General features: G+C 49.3%; 1 protein-coding gene across 2 annotated transcripts in view; it reads right to left on the minus strand.

Moving 5' to 3' along the window:
* The window catches only part of GABBR2 (gamma-aminobutyric acid type B receptor subunit 2), a 347,953-nt gene that overhangs the window by 40,827 nt on the left and 282,033 nt on the right, over nucleotides 1-25,093 (minus strand). For both annotated transcript variants that reach the window (XM_059925145.1, XM_059925146.1), the window contains exons 11-12: nucleotides 23,816-23,948; nucleotides 7,800-7,907 (exon numbers count right to left, since the gene is read on the minus strand). In XM_059925145.1, the coding sequence (XP_059781128.1) occupies nucleotides 7,800-7,907; nucleotides 23,816-23,948 (241 nt within the window). The remainder of the gene's footprint in view (nucleotides 1-7,799; nucleotides 7,908-23,815; nucleotides 23,949-25,093) is intronic.

A 25,093-nucleotide genomic window follows, 5' to 3' on the forward strand; every position in this document is an offset into this window, starting at 1 on the left:
GATAGCTTGCAGAAACCTGGTTTAACCCTTGCCCTCAGGGGAACCAAGCAGCTCCCTGTTAGCCTTGAGAAATTGTGCCAAAAGCAAGAAATGCCTGAGGAGCTTAGGACTTGGAGGACAGGCTGGAAGGGGCCTCCCTGCTTGATGCTCACCCAGGGCTGTCTGAGCCCCAGGCATTTGCACACACTGTACCTGACTCCTGGAAGTTCTTTCCCCCACCTTTGTGCTGGTGCCCTCCTACCCTGATTTCAACATTGAGCCTGAGCAGCTGCTCCTCTGTGAATCCGGGCGTGCCCTGCATGGGGCCCTTGCTGCAACTGTGTTCCTATCAGAACCGAGGCAGTGACCATCCAGTCTCCCCTCTGTGCCCTGGTGCCTTGTGCAGGGGCTGGCTCTCAAACTTTCTTGAGGAACGTGTGGAGAATGAATGAGCTCTCAGGAAAAGGCCAGGGGAAAGTGGTGCTGTTGAGCAAGTTCAAGGTCACTGTCTCCTGCCTAGGGCTCAGGTTCTACTTCCTATAAGGCACCACCTGCCACAGGTTCCTATCCTTTCCCAGGCATTTGTAGGTGCTGGTTCTTTCATCTGAAACACCCTGTTCTTTCTGTGAGAGGCTTTGTGTGGCTGGGTGTGCATGGGGTCGGTTGGGGATGGTTGGAAACAGGGCTAGCTGGAGGGAGAGAGCCTGCACGACATGTGATGGAGCCTCATGTGGGACCACTGGAGGTTTAAGCATCTTTAAGCATCAGCGTGATGGGGAGCTCTGCAGCATTAAGGGGTGAACCTGAGGCGGGATCCTGCAGTAGGAGGCCAGTTAGGAGCTGGGGCCATTGTCCTGATGAGGAAGGAGGAGGCCTGATCCAGAGCAGTGACTACCAGACAGACAGGAGAATGCAGATGCCACAAACACCGGGCAGGCAGAGTTGCGGGCCTCAGCCTCTCAGTCCTCTCCCCCTCCCCAAACTTCCCCAACCAGCAAGTGCCAGCACCTCCAGGTCCCTCCCTCTCTGCCAAGTCTTTCCCATGAGACATAAGGGGTACTACTCTCCCCACAGTCTAACTCCCAGGAGGCAGTGAACTTGAACTTGCTCAGCAGTACCACTTTCTCCTGGCCTCCTCCTGAGAGCTCATGCAGACAGGAGTACGGACCACCTTACACTCCAGCACACCACACCTCAGGTCTGTTGGGAATGCACAGTCTACACTGGACAAGAAGTAGTACATTGAAGGGCAGGGCTGAGAAACATGGGTTGGGGCCACCCTCAGTGAGCCCCTACAGGGGAGAGACCTCCCTTCTGAGTGGATGCCGCACCTCTCCTGCTGCTGCCTGAATGGGGAAGGCACGCATGCGGCACAGAAGATGAGCATCAGAATTTCTCTCTGGTAAATATGAGAGTCAAGTCCTCCCAATTTTAAGTCTCAAGTATGAAGTGTGAGGTAGCAGAGTGGCAGTGGAAAGACAGGACCTGGGATTATGTGGACCTGGACTGGAGTCCTGGCTCCATCCCTTGTGACCTGGGTGTGACCCTAACAAATCACTTCCTCTCTCATTCTGCATTTCTGATTTGTAAAATGGCAAGGAGTGGGGAGGCTCATGTAATATCCCTAAGCATGGTGCAAAAAAAGAACACAGTTGTGGATCTAGAAGACCTCACTCTAATCCCAGCTCTTGTGAAATGTCATCTTGATCAAGCTGTATGACTCTGTTAGGCTTATTTCCTCCTCTGAAAGTGAGGTCAGTGAGCTCTAAGCTGCAGAGTTGGTATAAGAGTGAAATGAGATGATGTATGGAAAGCACCTAGCACAACATCTGGCTCAGAGAAGATGCTCAACAAATGGGCTGTGTGGCTACCATTACTTGGATTTTGAGAATGCATGGTTCTGTGTTTATGAGGAGGACAGTGACATCTAGGGGCAAAGTGTGATACTGCACCTCAGCTCCGCTAGACTCAGGGCTAATCATCGCACAGATGGACCCAAGGTGGGAAGATCCTGAGAGTAACAGGAGAGGACATGTCTAATTTCCTTTTGGTACCATTTCCAAAGCCTGGCACTTGACCATTGTTTGTGACTAAATGGATTTAGTCTAAGTAGTTATGGATCACATTTGATTTATCAATCACAGGAACATTTATTGAGTGCCTACTCTGAATCAGGTTCTTTTCTAGGTACTAGGGCTGCAGCAGTGAGCAAAACATAAATATCCTACATTCATAGCGCATGCATGATAGGGGGAGACTAATAATGAATAATTATACAAATACCCCATACGTACACACAATACAATGCTAAAGAGAGGTGACAAAATAATCTTCTAAAAAAGATCTAAAAATTTAAATTTAAAAAATAGCACTGACCTAACCCTACAAAGTCTGAGCACCATAGAATACTAGAATTAGGCAAGGCCATGTCTCTAGTCTCACCTCAGCTTCCCTGACTTCCTTTCTTATTTTGCAGCTTTCTCTTCAAAAGCTGCACAAACTTTCCTTGGTTATGTCAGTGCACATTGATGCCATGAAACTCAGTTCTCTCTCTGAGGCTAGGAGGTTACTTGTGCTCCATTCTCACTGAGTGAGAGATGAGAGTGAAGGCACCCAGGAACGATTAAGCACCCAGTTCTGGCAAGAGATCTGAGTTTGAATCTTACTAACTAGCTGGAAGACCTTGGTAAGTTTCCTAACCCATCTGAGCCAGTTTCCTCATCTACACAATGGGGGACGATGACCACACAAACCACTAGATTACCAGAGCCTGGCTTACAATTACTGTTCAACAGATGTTAGCTATTACTATTAAACATCACTTCCCATGGTTGTTTAGAGCAGAGATCAGCAAACTACGAATTTGGCTCACTGTTTGTCTTTGTAAATAAAGTTTTATTGGAACACAGTCATATCTATTTGTTTATGTGTTTGCTTCTGGCTACTTTCGTTCTACAGTAGCAGAGTTGAGTGGTTGTGACAGAGACTGTATGGCCTGCAAAGCCTAACATATTTACTATCTGACTCTTACAGGAAAAGTTGGCTAACAACTTCTTTTGGGAAAACGGCATTTCTTTATTTCTTCAAAAAACTTCAGATATTTTGACTGATTCAGACTGGCCTTCTACTAGGACCAGCTTATTGCCTACTTCCAGGGACACCATTCCAGAGGGAATACAGTGTGAATGGTGCCCCCTGGAGTTGTACAACCAGCGGCCCTGCCTTCCTGCCGTCACTCAGATGACGGACACTCTCTTGGCATTTTCCTGAAGCTGAGCCTGGATGAAGGTCTGAGAGGATGGCCCTATGTTATTATTTGCAACCGTATCAAGTCATATATGTAGTGAAGTTTCTTTGTCCTCAAAAAACATCTGCCCCCAAAACAGATCTCGTCTCTGAGTTACCGCTCTAGTCTCAATGTTCCAATTTGGTCCTAGTAAGAGTAAGAGGCAGAATAAAGACTGTGGTAGTGGGCTTCCCTAGTGGCACAGTGGTTAAGAATCCGCCTGCCAATGCAGGAGACACAGGTTCAAGGCCTGGTCCGGGAAGGTCCCACACGCCTCAGAGCAACTAAGCCCGTGAGCCACAACTGCTGAGCTGCTCTCTAGAGCCACAATTACTGAAGCCCGTGTGCCTAGAGCCCGTGCTCTGCAACAAGAGAAGCCACTGCAATAGAAGCCCGCACACCGCAACTAGAGAAATCCTGAGCGCAGCAACAAAGACCCAACACAGCCAAAAATAAATAAATTAAAAAAAAAAAAAAGACTGTGGTAGTGAGGCTTCTCAATTCAAGATTTTACGATTGATACTATAAAAATACTGAATTTAGAAGCATTAAGTCACCACATGTCAATACTTCCTTTAATAGGCTTCTTTTTCTTTAATGTCTTTCAAAATGTAGCCATATGGGGTGAAGTTTGTGTATGTGTGTTTGGGGAGGGTGTGACATGGTGGGTGGGGGAGGATGAGGTGGGAGACAGGGAAGGAAGAAAAGGGTAAAAAGACTGAAAAAGAAGTGTGAGATTGCATTTTCAGATTTAGGTAAATCTTGTATATGTGTCAGTAAAAAAAAGATTAAGGGCTTCCCTGGTGGCAGAGTGGCTAAGAATCCGCCTGCCAGTGCAGGGGACACGGATTTGAGCCCTGGTCTGGGAAGATCCCACATGCCGCGGAGCAACTAAGCCCGTGTGCCACAACTACTGAAGCCGGCGCGCCTAGAGCCCGTGCTCCACAACAAGAGAAGCCACCACAATGAGAAGCCCGCGCACCGCAAGGAAGAGTGGCCCCCATTCACCGCAACTAGAGAAAACCCGTGCACAGTAACAAAGACCCAATGCAGCCAAAAGTAAATAAGTAAAATAAATAAATTTTTAAAAGTGCATAAGAAAAAACATTAAAAATAAATTAAGAGGCTCACTTTAAAAAAAGTTTAAACTTAAAAAAAACCAATAAAACAAAACAATGACAGTAAAAACCAACCTTGGCTATGTAAAATGCTGGCGTCATGGAGAATTCAATACCAGCTTTGACCTGCGACTGCCACAACCCTTTAAAAACAATCTGGTTCCCAACTTGAGTTTTTGATCTGTGAAAGGTATAAATTTCTCTTCTATACCCTTAACCTCCTCTAATTTGGCTGATAAATGATACTCAGCTGTAGCACCACAAGGCTTTTCCTGGAATAACTGTAAAGCCTAGAGCAAAAACTGTCTCACACTGGAAAGTTGTATTCACCTGGCCTAAATCATTTTCACAACAGACTAAACTGGTGACCAAATCTTGTATTCAAAGCCTTTGGCAGTTTCTCAGACAGGCCCCTCCCTGGACTCCTGGGCCCACCACCTGCCTGGGCTCTCACTTTGCCCAGACCCCCGGGGTGGGGAGAGTCCCCTTGTCCCCTTGTCCCAGGCAGCCCAGCAGCTGTGGCCACATCACAGCCCCAACTCCCGTGGCACTTTCAGACAACTGAACTCCTGAAGTCTTCCCTGGCATGTTTTGTCAATTGTTGCCAGACAATCTGAGTGTTCTTGCTTAGTGATCACATGAGTAATAGAAAATAAAGGCCAGTTCTCCATTGCCAATAATAATATGCATGAATTACATATTGACACAAAGAGACTAACACTGTGATTCTTCAAAACCAGGATGGACTTGTCATAAATGGCAGAGCCACAGAGCAGGAGGGGCCCAAGAAGTCACGTGGTGCCTGTCAAACTTTGGCTTGCATCAGCTTTGCCAGGAGGGCTGGTGGAAACACACGTTCCTGGGCTCCAGGAACCTGATTCTTAGGGCTGGGGGTGCTGAGAGAATTTCTAACAAGCTCCCAGGTGATGCCAACAATGCTGCTGGTAGCGCTTGCACTCGGAGTCGCCCTGATCTAGAGCAGAGGTTTTCCACGCTGGCTGTATATTAGTATCACCTGGGGAGGTCTAGCAACTCCTAATGCTCAGCTCCAGCCCGGGAGGTGTGGGCTGGGCTGGGTTACTTCTTGTAGTTTTCAAAAGCTCCCATTTGATTGTAATGTGCAGCCACATCCTGGTCTGAGAAGGACCAGGTGGCCAGGCTCCTCATCTTACAGACAGAAGGGAGTTGTCACAAATGCTCCTGAGGCCCAGTGAGAGGAAGGCCTTCCAGGTGAGCACAGGCAATGGGTGGCAGAGCCGAGCTCTTTCCTCCCTCTAAACGCAGCCCATAGTTGTCCTAAGGTGGTCCGGTGTGGGGCAGGGGGTGGAGAAGGGAGGACACCCCCCCATCTGGAGCGCAGCTCCCTGGCAGTAAAGGGGCAGGCAGTGAGGCTGACGAGTGAGAGGTGCCACTGGGCACCAGGCAGAATCACAGCTCAGGAGACAATGCCATTTCAATACTTCCCCATTTTACAGATAAGGAAACAGAGGCCCTGAAAGATGAAGAGGTTTGCTGAAAGACCCATGGCGGGTCAGCAGCGAAGCAGGGAGTAGAAGCCTGCTCTCCTGCTGTGTCTGCCGGCCCTACCACCTCGGGCTCACTTGCTGTCTGCCACAGGCGTGATGGCTTATGACCCAGGTAATCGGATGGCAAATGCAAGTTTGGGATGAAGAACTGGAACAATAGGCACCACGTTCCAGAGTGGGATGAGATCACAGTGCAGGATTTTCAGAGGAGATGTCTGTAAATGGGTTATACACACATCAGGGGTTTAAAAAGTGTGTGTGTGTGGGTGGGTAGAGTTGAATCAAGAAGAGGATTTTTGGAAAGATGAGTCATGATGCTATCTCACCTCATCCCCAGGTGAGACGATGGGGGGGTATGCTTCCTCCTTGACCTCAAATCAAGAGGGAGGCTTAAGGAGAGCACTCAGATGGCTTGATTGCTAGGGCTCCCTGCAGCCTGGGGGACCTGGTGAGCTGATGCCTCACTCCTGCCTGAGAAACCCATGGGAGGATGACAGGCCAGTTGCTCCATGGATGGAGCGGAAGAGGGGAAGTGGCTAAGTGGGATCAGCCACAGTACTTGAGTTTGTAGGAGCGAAGGGTGTGTGAGTGCTTCCTGAGCACCAGGTGTGGGCCCTGGGCCAGGTAGAGCTGTGTGGCCTGCCCAAGGCAAGCTGGAGGGGCGGGCCCAGGAGTGGGGGACTGCCATATGTCTGTGGAAGGAGCCACAGATGGCCAACGGGGGGAGTATTTCACCCATGTCGGGGGCACTCCAGGAGAGTAAATCCCAGTAATGGGGGCTTTGAAAATTCCACAAAAGGACTCCATGAGAGCCTAAAGGGTGTGCTTAACCAATGCCAGGCCCAGCAAGATGGATGCAGCTCCTGGCAAGTGAGGTCTTTCCTGCCCCTTCCACCACTCGAAGCCCCAACTCTAGAGGGTTCAGAAACCTTGGGAATGGGATGGGGAAAAAACTCAGTCTGACAAAAGAGAGAAGCAGCCCACCCGCACCCCTTCTCCCAGGGCAGGTGACTGGCTGCTTCAGGCCAAGCTGGGGAAGGAAGAGGCGATGCCTTTGAAGGCAGTTTGAGGTTTTGAATATTATGATGGACTCCACATATTAGCTGTTGACCAGAGGACCTTCAGAGTCATGAGACTTGCCCGAATTTTTATCTAGGAGCAAGGGAAGAAGAGTGCCAGCCATCGGGAGAGTTAAAAAGGACCGTGCGGGGAAAGTTTCTCTATGACTACATCCTAAGAGTCAAGCTTAATCAACATGATGGTTACAGCCAACCACAGAGGTGGCAACTGCTTTCCTCCCACACGAAGGAAGGGCTCCTGTCCTCTAAGGGCCTCTTTGAAAATGGAAGCATTAAATCAGGCCCCTGCCCTGTTTCACTCTCCTCTTTCAAGGGCTCCCCACTGCCCACAAGTTAAAGTTCAGGTTCCTTACCGTGGCTCCTGCCTTCCCCTGTGGCTGCCTCTTGTACCCTTTTCCCCATGAACCCCTCAGCCACGTGAACACACCCCTCCCCTCCCCAGGCCTCCGTGCACACAGTTCCCTCTGGGAGAGGGAAAACTGCCCAGCCTCTGCTTCCCACTCACCCTCCAGGTTTTAGCATAGGTGTCACTTCCTACACCAAGCCCTCCCTGGGTGCTATACCCCAGTATCCCCCATATGCACCCAACCAGCCCTTATCACCTTGCATCGTAAACGCTTTGTTAGCTGTCTGATGTCCCCAGGAGGCTGAAGGTGTTGGGGGCTGGGGTGGGGAGGGGCAGAGGGTTGTGTTTAACTTGAATCCCCAGTAAATAGCCCAGTGCCTGGCATACAGTAGGTGTCTCATAAATCTTTTAAAAATAAATACTAAATGAACACTGCAAACACCCTGCAACAGAAGGAGGCATTACCTTCTTCTTCATTTTCACATTTTTGAAGATGGCGTGGACCCTCCATGTCTTTGCGAACATTGCCCCAAAGGCGGTCGTGTAGCCCACGGTGAGAATCCAGGTCCTGACCTAGAGGCCATGAGAAAACAGAGGCATTAACATTTCCCGGGGGACGGACTTCATCATTTAGGAGAGTGTCCCAACAGGGGGACTCTAGATGGGGACAGATGCTCTACTTTACATACTGTAGAGTTTTACTAGCATCAACAGTCCTTCAATCACATTTCAATCTGATAGACGCTTAGTTCTATTGGCCACTCGCCAGACCAGGGCCCTGGGCACAGAAGCATATGAGATTCAAATCCTGCCTTTCATGGGCCCATAGCCCAGAGGGAGCCAGTCACAGAGAGAGGCACAGAGGGCCCCCAGGACCACTGAGGGGCCACTAAGGGGTTTCAGACCAGCCCTCTGGTCTTCCCTCCCTCCTTTCTTTCTCTGACAGCCTTCTATGTGGGGAGACAGGTCTGCAGAGGTGATCCTAATTGCTGATTTCTCTGCCTCCTCACCCAAGTCTCTAGGAGACGAGGCAGCCCCAGGAACCTCTTCCACAGGACTCCCAGCTCCTGGGTTGTGGGCAGCGGGGAGGGGAGAGCACTGAGCTGCAGGGGCTGAGACTGGGCAGGACAACAGGCCTGCATGGCCCTTCTCCAGCGCTAGTGACCCAGCCACTCTGGTAAAGCAGGGCAGAACTCAGCCAGAACTGGCCCTGGGGATGCCTGACTGGCAGCTGCACCAGCCCAGCTCCTGGCCATCGTCAGGGGCTGCTCAGTTGTGGGGGAAGGCCAGAGGAGAGGGGCTGTGACCTTTCCACTCCCACCAGGGGCCCGTCTCCTCAGGCCTTTGGAGAAAGAGAGGAGCGATGCTGCCTGGGTCCCTGCTCAGGACTGAGGCCTTACCTGGCTCTCACCTGTTCCACAGCACTGAAGTGTGCCCTGATCCCCAGCCCTGGGCTGGTGGCTGCCAGCAACTGCCAGCGCTGATAGGAGCCAACAGCCTGATCCCTGCAGGCTGGGATGGCCGGTCACCACCTGTTAGGTCTTGGGGGCTTCCTGGGTGCCCACTCCCCACCTGCACTGCCATCGTGGCCAGACCCCAGCCTCTCCCGAGTCCACCCTCACTGGCTGGTCTGGATACCCTCCAAGACCCAGGAGACTCATCTAGCTCCAGGTTGGTCCCCACATCATGGCCCAGCCCTGGGCTGTATGCCACTGGGTTCTGGGGCCTCCCACTCACTGGGACAAAAAGGCTGCGTGCTCCGTGAGCTCTGGTTCTAGGCTATGGTCTTTCCTCGGCTCTTCCTCAGCTCTGTTGAACTAAGTTCCCTCTGAAAGGTCCCCACCTGCCTCAGCTGAACACAGCAGGAAGGTGGACGTGTTAGGAGAGAGAGAGACAGGTGGGCTGGAGTGGACAGGCCGGGCCCTCTGTGTCCACAGCCCAGCAGGTTTGCCCGCCTCAGCGCTCCCATCCAGCCCAGGGCTGCAGGCAGCCGTGTAGGAGGTTCCCAGACATGCTCCCTTCAGGGAGTCCCTTCACACTGCCTTTCTAGCAACTTGGTTCTCCAGCTTTTCAGAGACAGGGCATTTTCCCTTTCCATTTTATCTGTAAAAATAGGAACTGGTTGGGTAGATGGCAAGACCAACCCCCTAAGGAAGGACAACAGCATTTCCTCGATTGTTCAGAAACGCAGATGGGTGAGGTGTGAATGCTGACAATGGTAAGGGTGAGGACTTAACCTTCTTTTTTTTTTTTTTTAATTTCAAAAATTTCAGACAGGCAAGAACGAATCACATTACTTTAGAGAAGGTGTAGGATGGCCACGTCGTTACCCGTATTATAAAACAAGGATGGAAGAAAAGTAACAGAATAGAGACAGGGAAGGAGCCAATTATTTGGAATTTAGATCTGAGCTTATTCAATGACCAGATCACACATTCCTAGCCTGTCAGAGTTGCACAGGACCTTACAGATCATTTCATTCATTCATTCATTTGTTCACCTGTTCATTCAATAAGGATTACTGGGCCAGAAACTAAGTATACAATGATAAAAACAAACAAATAAAACAACAACAACAACCAAAACCAGGGTGATTTTTTTGGAATCATCAACTGAGTTGAGAAAACCCCTTTGTAGATGAAGAAACTGAGACTCAGGGCATTAAGGTATTTCTCTCAACCACACCACCCAGCTCCAGAGCCGAGCCTGGAAGTCAAGGCCTTGACCCAGTCCAGCCCTCTCTCCCCCACATCATGCCGCCTGCTCCTCAGAGAGTCTCCTTACCCCAGTCAGGTCCATCCCCGCCCAGGGGGGAAGCTGTCAAAGCGACAGCACACTGGGGGAGTAGCTGACCAGCCTGAGAACTGGCTGATTTCAACACACTTTTAGAGCTAATGGTTGACACGACTGTGAAGACCAATGGTCTCCAAGCCCTTTTGATCATGTCCCCCTATCAGAAAAACAATTTTAAACACGAACATATACAAAACAAGGAAATTTTTAAAAGGACGGTAAGAGATGAAATAATATTATTTTTACCTCATAATGTGGCAGACAAAGATCTCTTATTTTGGGTTAAAGTATTACTCCAATATGCTTCGCATTATTATATTTGCTTTGACTTATATTTTCTTTGGCATAATCATTTTCAGGCCACTTGTCTATTTTGTAGGGTCAAATTCATTAAGACGCAATAATACAAGTGAGTTAAGTTAGTAAAAACTCGATGATGTAAATTTAACCTGGCAACTGGAAATGGCAATATGTTGCCATAAACTGAAAGCAAAGAATGGGTGAGGATGCCCGGCCAGAAAAGACATAACTTAGCAGGCCCAAGACCTGCTGGTAAGGTTCACTTAAGCTGGTGTCTGAGAACTTGCATTTGGGGAGGGTTCCCACCATTCCCTCAATGATAAGAGTGACTCTGTGCCTGAAGGGTTTGTGCAAACAGCGTGATTTATGCCGCACACCTGCTTTCCTTCTGAGAGCCTGGAATTTTGGTATGTGCTCAGTATAGGGTACCCAGGTGACCGGACCCCAGTAAAAACCCTGGAGGCTGAGTGTCCAGTGAGCTTCCCTGGTACACATTTCATGTGTTGTCACAAGTCGTTGCTGGGGTATTAAGTGCACCCTGTGTGACTCCACTGGGAGAGGCTCTGGGAAGCTTGCACCTGATTCCCTGTGACTTCACCCTGTGTGCCTTTTCACTTTGCTGATTTTGCTTTATGTTCTTTCTCTGTAATTAATCATTGCTGTGAGTACAATTCTGTACTGAGTCCTCCTAGAGAATCACTGAACGGGGTGTTGTCCTGGGGATCCTGGACACAATGCCCTGTGGCTGGCTGGTGTCATAGACTGACCAACCACTCCGTTCTCAGGAGAGTTCCTGCATGAGACCACCAGACACACCCACTGGGCCAGGGCCCCAGGGTCAGTCCGAGTATTAAATATTAGTAAAGCTTAATTTCTTTCATTTTTTTTTTTACATAAAAAAGTAAATCGTGGGGAACCTGGTGCTAAACCATTCGTAGACGACCTGCTTCTGGGTCGGGGTTTCGTACGTAGCAGAGCAGCTCCCTCGCTGCGATCTATTGAAAGTCAGCCCTCGACACAAGGGTTTATGATAAATAAAATAAAAAAATAACAAATAAAAAAAAGAAAAAAAAGAAAAAATGAAGAAAATAACAAAAAATAAAAAAAGAACAATAAAAAAAAAAAAAAAGTAAACAAAGGCTGTAATATATTCTTCCACAAGATGATCCCAGTGGGTTCACATCCCATTTGGAGACAGCTCTTCAGACAATGATGAAACAACACTAGAAGAAATACTCTGGAAAGCAGGACAGTGGGACCCCTACCAGCAGAGCCACCTACCCCCGGCTGCCTCTGCTCAGGGTCATCCGTGTGCAAAAGGAGGTGTTATTTCTCCCTCCACTCCTCCACCATCGTCTTTTTTTGTTTGTTTGTTTTTTTGAATTTATTTTATTTATCTTATTTTTGGCTGCATTGGGTCTTCGTTGCTGCACGCAGGCTTTCTCTAATTGCGATGAGCGGGGGCTACTCTTCGTTGAGGTGCACGGGCTTCTCATTGCGGCGGCTTCTCTTGTTGCAGCGCACAGGCTCTAGGCATGCGGGCTTCAGTAGTTGTGGCATGCGGGCTCAGTAGTTGTGGCTCGCGGGCTCCAGAGCGCAGGCTCAGTAGTTGTGGTGCACTGGCTTAGCTGCTCCGCGGCATGTGGGATCTTCCTGGACCAGGGCTCGAACCCGTGTCCCCTGCATTGGCAAGCGGATTCTTAAACCACTGTGCCACCAGGGAAGTCCCACCATTGTTTTAAGATGGAAATGGACCCTGGGGTTCAGTCCTGGACCCTCTTTGTCCTAAAAGGGCTCTCCCTGGGTTATCACTCCCACTCTCAGGCTTCAACCATTTTCCTTGTGCTGACAATTCCTTTATCTCTTTCCCTGTTCCTATTTCTCTTCTGAGCTCCAGACCTGCATATGCCACTGTCACTGGAGACCTAGTTGACACTTAAGTGTCCCATAAAACCTTCACACTCCAGAGCCAGAGCTGAGCCCATCAGCCCTTCCGCTGAGTAGCTCCATTTCCTCCTGACTCAGGGATGGTGCCACTATCCACCTGTCACCCAAGTTAGGGACCTGGAAGTCCCCCAGGAATCCTCCCCTACCCTCACTCTCATATTCAGTCCCCAGGCCCATCTCCTTCTGCTGAACCACCCCCAGACCCGTTCTCTGCCCTTCCCACACCCTGAGAGGTGGGGCCCCATGCCTGCACCTCCCAGGTTCCCGTGCCCTCTGGCTTCTGGCTGGATGGAGGGCACCATCAGGAGATCGGAGGGGTCAGGAGAGAGAAGACGGAGTATGTGCTCCCTGCAGCCTCTGCTTCTGTGCTGTCTCTGGCTGTAGCTGGGCTCCTCACGTGGCTCTGGCCCTCTCTGGGCTCCGGAAGAGGCCTAGGAGTGGTGAGGGCTTCCTGAGGTTGCCTCAACATCTGTATTTTCTTCCTTAACCCCACCTACACCTCTGTAGGTGGTCCCTTCACTGGAGTCTCTCCATGTGAAGCACCGGGGTGGGCTCTGTTTGCTGCCAGGGCTATGCCTGATGACCATCTTACTCCCGCGTCTCTTGTTAGTACACCCCTCCTCTCTGTTCCTGTGGTGTCATCCAGATTAGTCATTACGAGCAGGGACTCTGGAGCCAGACTGACAGGATTTCAAGTCCTGGCTTTGTCACTATCTACGTGAACCTGGGCAGGTCACGTAACCTCCTTGAGCCTCAGTTTCCTCATCTGTGAAATGGGGGTAACTAATGCCTCTGACTTCGTGGAGTGGTTGTGTGGATGAGATGAAAGAAGGTATGTAAAGGGCTGAGGTTCTTAATCAATATCTGATTTTTGTCCACGAGTTCCTTATCACTGCTCACTGGACCACTGCAGGAGCCTCCAGCTGGTCTCCCGCCTCTCCCCTCACCTGCTGCTCATCCATCAAACACCTCCAAGACAGACTGTTCTCCAGTGCAAATCTAAGCAAGTCTCCTTGAGCTTAAACCCTTTACTGCCCCATTGAGCCCACAGGTTAAACTCCAGATTCTTGGCAGGGTGTGGCACCCACCACCCACACCTCTCCAGCCACTGCCCACATAGCATTTCACACCCAAGCATTTCCACGCTGCTTAAACGTCCCCACACATCACACTGGCTCATGCTGCGGGCCTGGCACTGGCTATTTCCTCCACTCATAATGCCATCCTCTCTCTAGGCTCTTCACAGATTCTCATTTGTCCTCCAAAATCCAGATTCGTGGGCCACCTCCTCTGAGAAGCCCCTCCCAGAGCTTGCAAGGAGGTCACAGCTGCCTCCTCCCTGAGATTTCTGTCCTCATGCATGTTTCTGCTGTGCTGGTCATGCATGTTTCTGAGATGATGTCCACTTGATTACCTGCCTGCCTCTCCCACGAGATGGTGCAGGGCCTACACTGCCCACCTTTAAATCTCTGGATCCAGCACTGAGGGGGTGATTGGGCTGGGTGGGCCCGCTTAGATGGTAATGAGATCTTTGTCACCAAAAATGTGCAAGCTGAGCTTGAGCAAGCACATGAAAGGAAGACTGCAGACAGAACTGGAAAACTGGACGGCAAAAGAGGCTGAGCTTATGGCCTCAGTGGTCCCTTCCTCGCAATGGAATATGCTGTCCGGGAGGTAGTGAGCTCCCCATCACTCCATGGATTCAAGCAGAGCTTGGAGGATGCCACATCAGGGTGCTATAGGGGCACTTCCTGCGCTGAGGGAAGTTTCATTTGATGACGTCCCAAGTATCTCCCTTCTGGGTGGCTCTATGATGCCAAATAAACTAGAACGTTCTGCAGGGTTCAAATGATTCTGTTTTCTCTAATGATTACATCACCTCTAATACAAGTCTCTACCGATTCATCAACATAAGACAAACAGCTACTTCACTCTCTCTCCCAAAGTCTTAAATACATTTATTCTAATGTTAAGGTCTTTCCTTTTATCTCCTTAGCCATAAAGCCCCCGGCCCCCTCTGCACACAACCTGACATGCAACCATGGGGAAGAGGAATTTTAGGCAGGCAATGCCCATCTCAGTCTCAACTACGAAAAAGGAAAAAGCAATTAGAGCACATCTCCAGATGGAAGGAAAATCTACACCCGGAACAATTCTGCTTAGCTGCTCATTCAGTTGATTTTGGGAAGGCCTGCTTACCAGAGTGAAGGGCTTTCACGGCTCTTTTGGGGACCAGCAGGAAGAGGAACACACAGCCTCTCTTGCAGGTCTGCTCTGATGATGACTGGGTTGTCGGCTGGCTGGATGTTGGGGGGTGAGCCGTTTTCCTGCTGTCCAGAAAGGTTTGAAAAAGGGCCTTTTGTTTCATTCTGACTGTTCACCCCAGATGATCAATAGTGAGAAGGCAGGCAAGGGAGACCCAGACTAACTAAAAGCAAGCCCCAGACCTCCGTTACCCTGAGGCGTTACAGTCTGGAGCTGAAAGGTGAGACTTCAGCCTGGGATCTCCAGGGCCTGCCTGTCTTTCTGGAGGGAGAGGTGGTGAAGAGATTCGGAGTGTTTCCCAAGGCAATATGCCTCTAAGAGCGTGCTCTAGAAATAGCTCCAGAAGACTGTCTTACCCAGGGTCCTTTAAGTAAGATCTGCATAGAAAATGCCTTCTAGAGTTTAGAGTACAGCAAAGACTTTCCGGGGGAACAATTCAAGGGCCCACAGGAAATTCTGGGCACAAACAAGGGTACTTTGGGACCCAAGTTAGGGCCAATGGGGCATCTTAGGAGATCTGGGGCAAATCAGAGGAAGCCGCTCACTCTAGGAGGAGGAGTTTCCAACAGGTACCCCCTCGAGGCCCTTTTTGAAAGGCCCCCACCTCCTTAAGACCCTATCAGCTGAAGAACTCTACTCAGAGAGCAGATCACAGGCTGTATTCAGTTCCCGCCCACTCCTGATGCCAACACCCTTGTGCAGTGCACAAAATGCATAACCGTACTTGGTGGCCTTGGCTCAGGCAATGGAACAGGGAGGAGGCCCTTCTTCCCCTTCCCCACACAACCCTTGCAGGTACATCAGTGACTGGAGGTTAGGGAGCTTTCTGGAAGCACAGCATTCTCGAGATGGGCAGTGGTAGCAGGGGGTGTGGGTGTGTGCTGGGGAGGGGGCTGATGTGCACCTCCATGCAGCTCTGTGGACTGAAGGTGTGGATGAGTGGGTGTGGAGGCAGGAGAGGAAGTGAGGTAGGAGGTGTATAGGCCTCAGGCTGAGCAGCTGCAACTGGTCTCCTGCTGATACTTCAAGATAAGAGACCAGCTGGAGCACTGGGCCCGGATTAGGTGAAAGGCAAAGTGACCACAACTTCTTCATTCTTGTGGTCAATAGGATTTCCCAGTCTGACACATGCACAGAAGGGGTCCTCAGTCTAGGAGAGGGACGAAAGGAGGGAGGAAGTGCCGGTCCGTAATGTCCTGCCAACCTCCCAGAAACCTTTGTGCTGGAATCCATCTTGGCTGAGAGATGTGTGGGCACACCAGGAAGGACCCAGTGTCAGATCAAATATGGGCACAAGCGAGATGACTGGCCAGAGACAACTGGAAAACTGCCCCCATATAAGCAACCTAAGCCACCCCTATTGTGTACAACATACTCCAAGTTCACCTGTGTGCTCTTCCACATGTACTTTGCTTCTAATAAACACTGTCTCTATTTCACAATCTTGGTCTCTTTGCTGAATTCTTTCTTCAAAGAAGACAAGGACTGAGGTCCTTCTTCCAGCCATTCCACCACTGGAATCAGAAGGAGAGATGGATGTGCCACTGAGACTGCAGCTGCTAGGAACTTTGTGAGCAAATAGGAGGCATCTTTCAGGACTTCCATTAATAAATGCAGCTCCTTCTGAGGGGTCTCCTATTCTAAGCCTTCCCTGATTGGTCCCTCCACTCCCTCCCCTAGGCCTGTCTCCATCAGAGCATACAACACACTGAATGGGAGTTATCTGTTTAACTACATCTTCCTATCTACGCTGCTAACTCCCCGAGGGCAGTGATCTGTGTCCAGCTCTGTGCCTGCAGAGCCTCACACATAGTAGGTACCTGGGAAATGTTACCACATGAATGAATTATAAGACAAGGGCTGGGGCTTGCAGTAATCCACATGAGGGTGTGTGGGATGGGGGGACATCATCTGTACATTTGCTGGAGGGTCTGGGGCGCCCCTGGCACCCTCCTCAGCCCCCTCCTCTGCAAGCCAGAGGTCTAGGGAGTCCTTCACAACTGAAGACCCTTGATGGCTAAGAACAAAGGAGATGGGGGTGGGGAGGCTGCGGCCTGTCCAGGACCCTAATTGGCCCAAACAGGACTTGCCAGCACCAGTTCCTTCAGCCACATCCCTAAGTTGATCTAAATCTGCCAGGAAAGGTCAGCATCAAACCCTGTGGGCATCCCCTGGCCCCGCTTTCCGGCTACCTTCTGAAATCACAAAGCACTTTACCATACGGCCAGCCACAGCAACATGGGATCACATGCTGAAATAGCCCCCAAACCACATTTTTATATCAGATTATCTCTCAACAGGCTCAAAAAAAAAAAAATTTGCCAAGCAAAAAAATATCACTGAAAACATCACTAATTCCTACCACTCTTGAACTTACTGGGAGGCCAGTTGGGTGTTCCCAGGTAACCTATGCCTTTTGAGTCAGAGTTATAAAATCCTAGCATCTCTGGGAGGGCTGGAAGAGGACGTCGTGCTTCCAAATCCAGTATCCGGACCCCCACTATTCCATCCTTTCCCAGCTGCTGCCTATCCGGAGCTCATTTATATACCTCTTGTGAGCAGGGTGGATGGCTGAGAGCATGCTTCAGGATCCAGAACCCAGCACTCCATCCTGTGATGGGATGGCCCTGCTTCCTGAGATTCCAGGGTGGAGGGCTAGGATCGCCTTTCCTTCTCCAGCTGATTCTCATGGGACAGGGTTTCTGGTGCTTCCATTTCCTTATATCATCAGTCTCCAAGAGACAAACTCAAAAATAAGCATGGGTTCTAATCTTGACCTCACTACTCTAAGTGTGGTCTGTGGACGCAGCATCAGCAGCACCTTGGAGCTTGTTAGAGCTGCGGCACCTCCGGCCACCCCAGACCTACTGAGCCGAAATCTGCATTCACCAAGATCTCCAGGTGATTCACGTGTCCTTTGAGCAGCACTGTCTGTGTGGGCAGAAGTCAGGGCGGTGGTTACTCTTGGGAGGGGGGTGCAGATAGTAACTGGAAGGGGGTAGGAAGGGCTTCTGGGATGCTGGTAATGGCCTGTTTCTTGATCTGGATTCACAGCTGAATCCAGTTTACGAAAATTCATTGAGCTATACGCTTATGAAATGTGTATGTGTATATGTACTCTAATAAAAGGTAAAAAAATAAATAAAGGAGTCAGGAATCTCAGCAAGTGGAGGCAGCTGGGAGATAAAGCTGCGCCACGCTCCTCGGTGCTGCCATCAGAGCCAGAGCAGCCCTGGGCTGAACTGGCTTCTCCTAGTTCTCACATCAGATTCCAGTGACTGGGGACTCATGTCCAAGAGATCCCACCTGCATCATTCTTACCTCCCTCGCAGCCTGCCCTGAGGCCCCTTTCAGCACTCAAGGTGGCCGAGGCACAGCAGCTTGGCTTTGACTTAGGCCCTGAGTCTGTCCCTGACCCAGATCTAGCAAACCAAGGACATGTAAAGCTGGAAGTTGCCATGGACATACCTACACGCAATCAACCAGCATCAACCCCAGTTTTCCAGCCTCTTCTTCATGCCAAGTTTGCTCTGCTTTATTAGTATCTCTCTTAGCTGTGTCCAGAGGTGAACACAGTTATTCAGGCATAGTCCCATCATTCACTCATTCATTCATTCATTCATAATGATAATGGCTAGCATTTACTGAATCTTGTTATGTGGCAGGCACTAAGTGCTTTACATGCACTATCTCATTTAACCCTCACAATCCTATGAGTATGCCCATTTTACAGAGGAGTAAACTAAAGCTCAGAGATGTTAAGTAACTTCAAGTCACACAGCAGGGAAGTAGTGTAGCTAAGGATTTGAATGCAAGCATTCTGACTGAAATTCTCTTATATGCCAGGCACTATGATATACTTTGGGGATGTATCAAAAATGAATGAATAAATATACTAAAACGACTGAATTATACACCTTAACAGGGAGAATTTTATGGTATGTGAATTACAGTAGGTCTCCGTTTCTGTGGGTTCCACATGTACGGATTCAACCAATGGGGAGGAAATTGAAAATATTTTTAAAAAAATTCTATAAAGTTCCAAAAACCAAAACTTGAATTTGCCACACCAGCAACTATTTACATAGCATTTACATTGGATTTACAACTATTTACATAGCATTTGCATTGTATTAGGTATTATAAATAATCTAGAGATGATTTAAAGTATATGGGAGGATTGCTTATAACCTATGCAAATATTACATCATTTTATATAAGGGACTTGGACATCCTCAGATTTTGGTATCTGCGGGGTTCCCTGGAACCAATCCCCTGCGGATACCAAGAGACGACTGTATATTCCAATTTTAAAAAATCAGAACAGACAAAAATTTTGGTTGAGATAAATATTGCCCACATTCCTAAGAATTTAGTTGACCTGTTTTTCCTGGTATAAACCAGCTAACAAAAAATCAAAATATTTCTTTAAAAAATGAATGAAATGTCTCAGACATCTTTGTAGTCCGACAGAGCTAGTTCCATACTTTGGTCCTGCCACCTAGCCATGTATGACAGAGTTTCGGTTTTCTCTCCTGTGAAGCGGGGACAGTGAACCCTCCCTTGTCAGGTGGTTATGGGGATTTGAAGGAAAGGCTGCACCTGGCGGCTGACCCAAGGTAAATCACAGCAGAGAACGCTGAATTTTACGAGGGCACAGGCTTGGGGAGCTCACACGGCACTGCTGACCATCTCCATGCCCAGGAACGCCCTGAACGCCCCTGGAGCTGTTGAGACCTGCACTGGATCAAAGGCCCACCTGGGTCTTCTCGTCCTCACTGCAGAGTCCCTTCTTACCCCTCCACGCTCGTGCGGGGGTTTCTGCCTAGGATTCCACAAGGAAGGCAAGCACCTTTTCTCTTCCCCACCCACCTCACTCCCTCTCTGGGCTGCCAGGGGCTGGGATTCCTGAGCTGTAATCGTAATCGAGTGTGAGGGCCCTCCCATCCCCCTGGCACGGGGGCTCTGGCCCACGCCCAGCACTGTCCTCATAGGCAGCTTCGTGCCCACAGGGGCCATGTTGCTATGGTGATTCCACTACCCACTCAGTGTCCAGGGAGACAGCACGGTGTAGCTGCGAGCTGTTTGCAAGACTCGCTGGAACTAGGCTGGGAAGATGCCAGAAAGGGTCAGAGGGAGCGGGGGATGGGAAGTGAGTGTGACTGCTTCCCTAGCTCTGTGTGTGTATGTGAGTGTGTGTACACATGCTCACACATGTGCTCACCCCGCTGTCCGAGTTATAACGGCCCTTCTGAGCAGAGGCACAGCCCCTAGAGAGGCATAATCCCGTGATCGTCACAGGTTTCTTCCTGAGGTGGTGTTTACTGTTTATCACTGTGTTTAGTTTCTATACTGAACACTAAAAGGGAAAAAAGTGGCATTCATATGGCAGCAGAACAGACTGAACTGTGACTTCTCTTGCTCCCCATCTGAAGCTGGCTTCGTGATCCACCTTGTCCCTTGTCCTGTAAGATTTCCTACAGAAACAGTGTGGGACACCAGGAGATTATACCATGACAGGGAGAAAGTTGCCCACTGCCCCCTTACTTGCCTTATGCTCCAGGCGGCTCCCCTGATTTGTCTCATTTAGCCCACACCACAGTCCTGCATAGGGATTTGTTGTGCTCATTTCACAGACGACAAAACTGAGGCCCAGAGAGGCTAAGTCACCTCCACAGTCCAGAGGTAGTATGTGTAGGGGGCGAGAGTCAAACCCAGGCTGCTGAAGACCTGTGCTCACCGCACTGGTAGCAGTTTACTGGGGGCCTCCTAGGCCCAGAAAGAACACAATCCAAGGCACCAAGTGAAACAAAGGAGCCAACCCCTCTGGAATAGCAGGTGGAGGACAACCCAAATTGCACCCATTGGGGCTGGCACTTAGGCTCTAAATTTAAGAGCTTTTGGTTCCCCTTCCTGAGCACTATTGGGGATGATTAAATAAGTGACCCTGGTCTTAGCCACGCACACATTTGTGCTGACCCAATTCGATCCACACTAGTTAATCTATGCCTTTTCCCCACAGTCACGAATGTGGGCTTCCCCTTGCAGAGCCTCTGAAACAGCCCCGACTGCAAATAAATGAATCCTCAGGGTTGGGAGAACCAGGCCCTAACATCTTCAGAGCCCTCATGTTCCAGCTCATGCTGATTTGTAAAGCGCTTTATGATTTATTCATACCGCCTTGCCAGGCTTCTCAGGACAACCTTCCCCTCACGCAAATGAGCGCGACTCCCAGAACAGAATGTCAGGCTTCATTAAGAGAAAACACCCGGGTGTGGGGATGTCCTCGTTTGGGCTCCCTAGCCTGCGTCACCCAGTGTCTGTAGGATTCGGGGCAAACTCCAGGAAGCACCTGTGCTCTGACGGCCTTTGGCTCATGAGCAGGGTGAGATGGCAGGAACTCCCTTCTGGGAGGGAGAGACTCTCCAAGGGCTGGGCCTCATGTCTCTGCACCCAAGACTGGACCTCGGGCCAGTGGATGCATTCCCAGGTAGCAGGAGCCGGCGACAAAGAGCCGGGAGGGACCCGAGTGGAGCTCTGCCCCCGTGATTCTCGGCCAGGAGATCAAGGTGGGCCCCTCAGCTCTCGGGGAGCCACCAAGAGATCAGAGTGCCATGTAAATGAGAAGTCACCAAACCGGCCCCTGGAACCATTTTCATTATTGCCGTTGTCATGGTCTCCTCAAACTTGGGGAGGGCGTCCCCAGGGACAGAGGGAAGAAGGAAACCCCTCGCTTAGCTTCTTCAGGGTGTCTTGGGAGCAGCCCCTCCCTCGGGCCACACTACTGTCCAGGAAAGCTGACCACAGACACACATGGCGCCCATGAGCTCACAAGGCCCCACAGGGCACAGAAGTCATGCTGATGCAGAACTGAAGGGGACCTCATGCGCTTCACACCGTCTCTAGTGAGCAAGACACAAGCTGTGGTCACCAACCTTGTGCCAGAGGGTCACACTTTTGAGGGCACAAACTGCTAACCCACACCCACAGGGACTTTTGAGCGGCTCAGCTTCTTTGGAAGCTGACTCCAGCACTCTGATGCCAGGCACGCGGGGGACTGGTGACTCGACTTCACCTCCTTAACCCCCAGAAGGGCAGAGTGAAACGGGGCAGAATAAAAAACTCTGAGTAGGAAGCTTGAACCAGGTGAGCTCTGGAGCACGTGGGGCCTGACTGCCCTCCAGGTCCATCCCAGAGAGGAAGGATGCCTGAGCACCCCAGGGACCCCCTGGGGTACTGGGGACTTGACCATGCACTTCTCAAGTGGAACCTTTCAAACAAAGTACGTGTTCTGGGGACATCTCATTTGCTTGACAATTCATGCTAAAGCTGGCTATTAACAAGAGTCAGTCCGATGTCATCATCTGCAGGAATCAGGGGAGCAGCACCACGTGCTCCAGGGACTTCCCTCCAGTCCACGGGCTGTCCCAGAGTCTGGGGATCTGTCAACTACAAATTGGCACTTGCCATCTACCTCTACAAGGATTAAATCATGTGCTGCTGCAGCTGCTGACTTTCAATACCCCCTGAAAGGAGTTCAGGGTGGAGAGCAGGAATGAGGCACTCTGTGCTCTGGGAAAAACTGGCAGAACAGGTCTTCAGATAGATATTTTTAGGAGCCAATTTTATGAGTCCAATTCTTGTATCTCCTCATATCTAGAAAAGCACTAAAATCCTTCATGGTGACGTCTGCTCCTCGTGACTAACAGTAACCTTCTGCAAAAAATCTGTGCTTGGTTGCATGTACTCCCCCCCACCCCCTTCACCAAAATCACATATATACTGACCTTCCCCGCTGCCTCTTTGGAGCAGTTTCTCAGAGCTATCTGAGATGCTGTCTCCCGGGCTACAGTCCTCATTTTGTCCCAAATAAAACTTAACTCACAAGTCTCACGTTGCGCATTTTTTTTAAGTTGACAGACCCGATGCAGTCCTGAAAGTCCAAGGTGTGGGTGGTGACCTGCAGCACATTTAAGGGGTCCTCCACTTGTTTAATCCTCGCTGCCAACCTTTACTTTATGATCGTCCAGTAGTGGGCGACACTGAGACTACAGAGCAGCAAATATAATCTAAAAGAGACTGCTTTCCAAAAAAGGGCCTACCTTGCTCTTAACACCTTAATAGAAAACAGCAACAACAAAAGAGTTGCTTTTGGATTAATCTGGTCAACACTGATCCTTTGACCATCTCTTCTAGCTCTGGTCCTCCAGGTGGGGAATTGGATGAATTACTGCATGTCTAACCCAGTTTTGAGAGATCACAGTAAAGTCCAGAAATAAATCCCAACTGGCCATCCTCATCCTAAAAAGTAAGCCAATGATACTTTCAACTGAGTTCTACACAATTGCTAACTGCTAACGTACAAACTCCTTAAAAAGAAAAACAACTAATAACAACAATAACTAGGCAATGACATTTTTAAACATGTTAATTAATTTTCAAAATAACATTGCTAAAATATAGTAATTAAATTACACTGTTTTGGGCTTCCTTAAATATATGCATTCTCAATGGGGGTGATATAGTTCCCAAGGGGGACAACACTGGTTCTTGAATGTGAAAAAATATTACTCTTTTATATAGAAACTATAGGTATATATACAGTACATAAACAGAAATACAGTATATCTTTGGTATTGAAATTTCAAGAAGGGATAATTAGAAAAAAAAAGCCTAAAAAGGCTCCTTACAGGGGCAATTAGCAAAAAAAGGGTTGAGAAACACTGCTGTTAAATAGAGAATAAGGAGCACGATCTTTTCTGTACAACTCAAAGTCATCCATACAAACATCTCTCCTTATATTCTGTGATGGCTGTCAAGGTCGATGGGCAGACTTGTTCCTTCTTACACAGCCCTGACTCTGACCCCAGGCACAGTACCTGGGTGGGCATTTTTTTCCCTTGCTTTTCTAGGTTATTCAATCATTCTCAGTGGGCTGTCTTCTAGCAACAGCCTGTTAAATCCACGATCTTAATTTTACAGGCAATACTTAAGTCCATTCTGGTCTGAAAGTTATACCACGCTGCCCTGTTGAACTGTTTGAATGGCTGAACAAGTTGTCTGCTGCCTGTTCATGTATTTTCACACAGTTCTGGGTTTGTATCTATGTTTTTGGTGATTGTGGTCACCAAGAAAACGTTATATCACAAACCACTGGAATGTGCAGAATGACTTACGGTGCAAAGGGTTTCGAAGGTCTTTTCAGAGACAAAGGACCCATCCAGGCCAAAGAGAAAGATGGATGCATAGGAAAGCATTCCTCCGAGGATGATAAGGTTGTTCATATACGGACTTGACATCTTTATCAGCCTGACAAAAGAAAGAGATACTATAGTTAGCAGAACTGTTAATTTAGCTACTCCTGCAGCAAATATTTTCTGAATGTGTATCTTGTCACCAAGGCTAGAGAGGGAGAGAAAAATGGAAACCCTGGTTTCCTTCATTGCCCCCTCCCCAAGACTGTGCTGCCTCTGACGGGCTGTTTCCCCCTCACTATATGACCATGATGCTATCGATTTCTAGTTGTTGATTTTCCTGTCTTCTCAGTCAAGTTCACCTATCACTTCTCTGGGGACAGCTTGTATTGCCGGCTTCTTCAACCATTAATTTTTAGTTTACACAAAGATGTTAAGTCAACAGTTTTTTTTTGGCTGGGGCTGGGAAGACAGCCAAATCTAGAGAATTCTAATCTAAGTTCAGCAACGTTCCACAGTGATGGGAGAGATGGCCATACCACACCTTCCCGTGCTGAGTGGATCAGGTCTAGGAGAGACCGTACAGGTGAGAATTCAGGGCTGCTCGGAATTGTGGTCCTCAGGTGGTAAGCGAGCATCCACTTTGGCTGCCTGAAGCTCACACTGTCCTGAGCACGAAGAGGGCCACACGCATGGTACCTCCCGGTACCAGGTGATGGAGGTGGACAATGGAGTCCCCACCCCCATCCTCCTCCTGTCTTCACCAGGCTGCGTTAAACTATCAGCCAACTGGAATTTACTCTCAGGTGTGTCTGGCTCCCCCAGCACAATCTGTTCAGAATGTCTTGGGTTTTCAGGTGTCCCCATGGTCCAGGTGCTCTTTTGCAAATTGTAATTATGGTCAGTTGTTCCCTGAGCATTTTCTTTTGCATTCTGCAGTTCTATTAATCCTTCCACATTTAAAAACTCAGTGTCAAAGTAGTAGAGAGATAAAAAGCCGGCTGTAAATTGTGGACCCCTCATGGGCTTTTGAATTGGAAGCCCTGAGTCCAGCAAGCACCCCTGCGACCTCATGAGGTGCATCCTTGGCAAGTCAATTAGCCGACTGAGTTTCCTCGCCTATAAAAGCACGTATACCACTGCCTAGGACACATGTGAAGCTGAGAGGGGACTGGGTTCCTGAAGGTCCTTTTGCAAACCATGAACCGCTAAGGCCCCTTCATTCTTATTGCCATAGGAAGCAAGGAGGGGAGAGGCCAG

Source organism: Balaenoptera ricei, chromosome 6, assembly GCF_028023285.1.
Source record: "Balaenoptera ricei isolate mBalRic1 chromosome 6, mBalRic1.hap2, whole genome shotgun sequence".
In the NCBI taxonomy this organism is placed as follows: domain Eukaryota; kingdom Metazoa; phylum Chordata; class Mammalia; order Artiodactyla; family Balaenopteridae; genus Balaenoptera; species Balaenoptera ricei.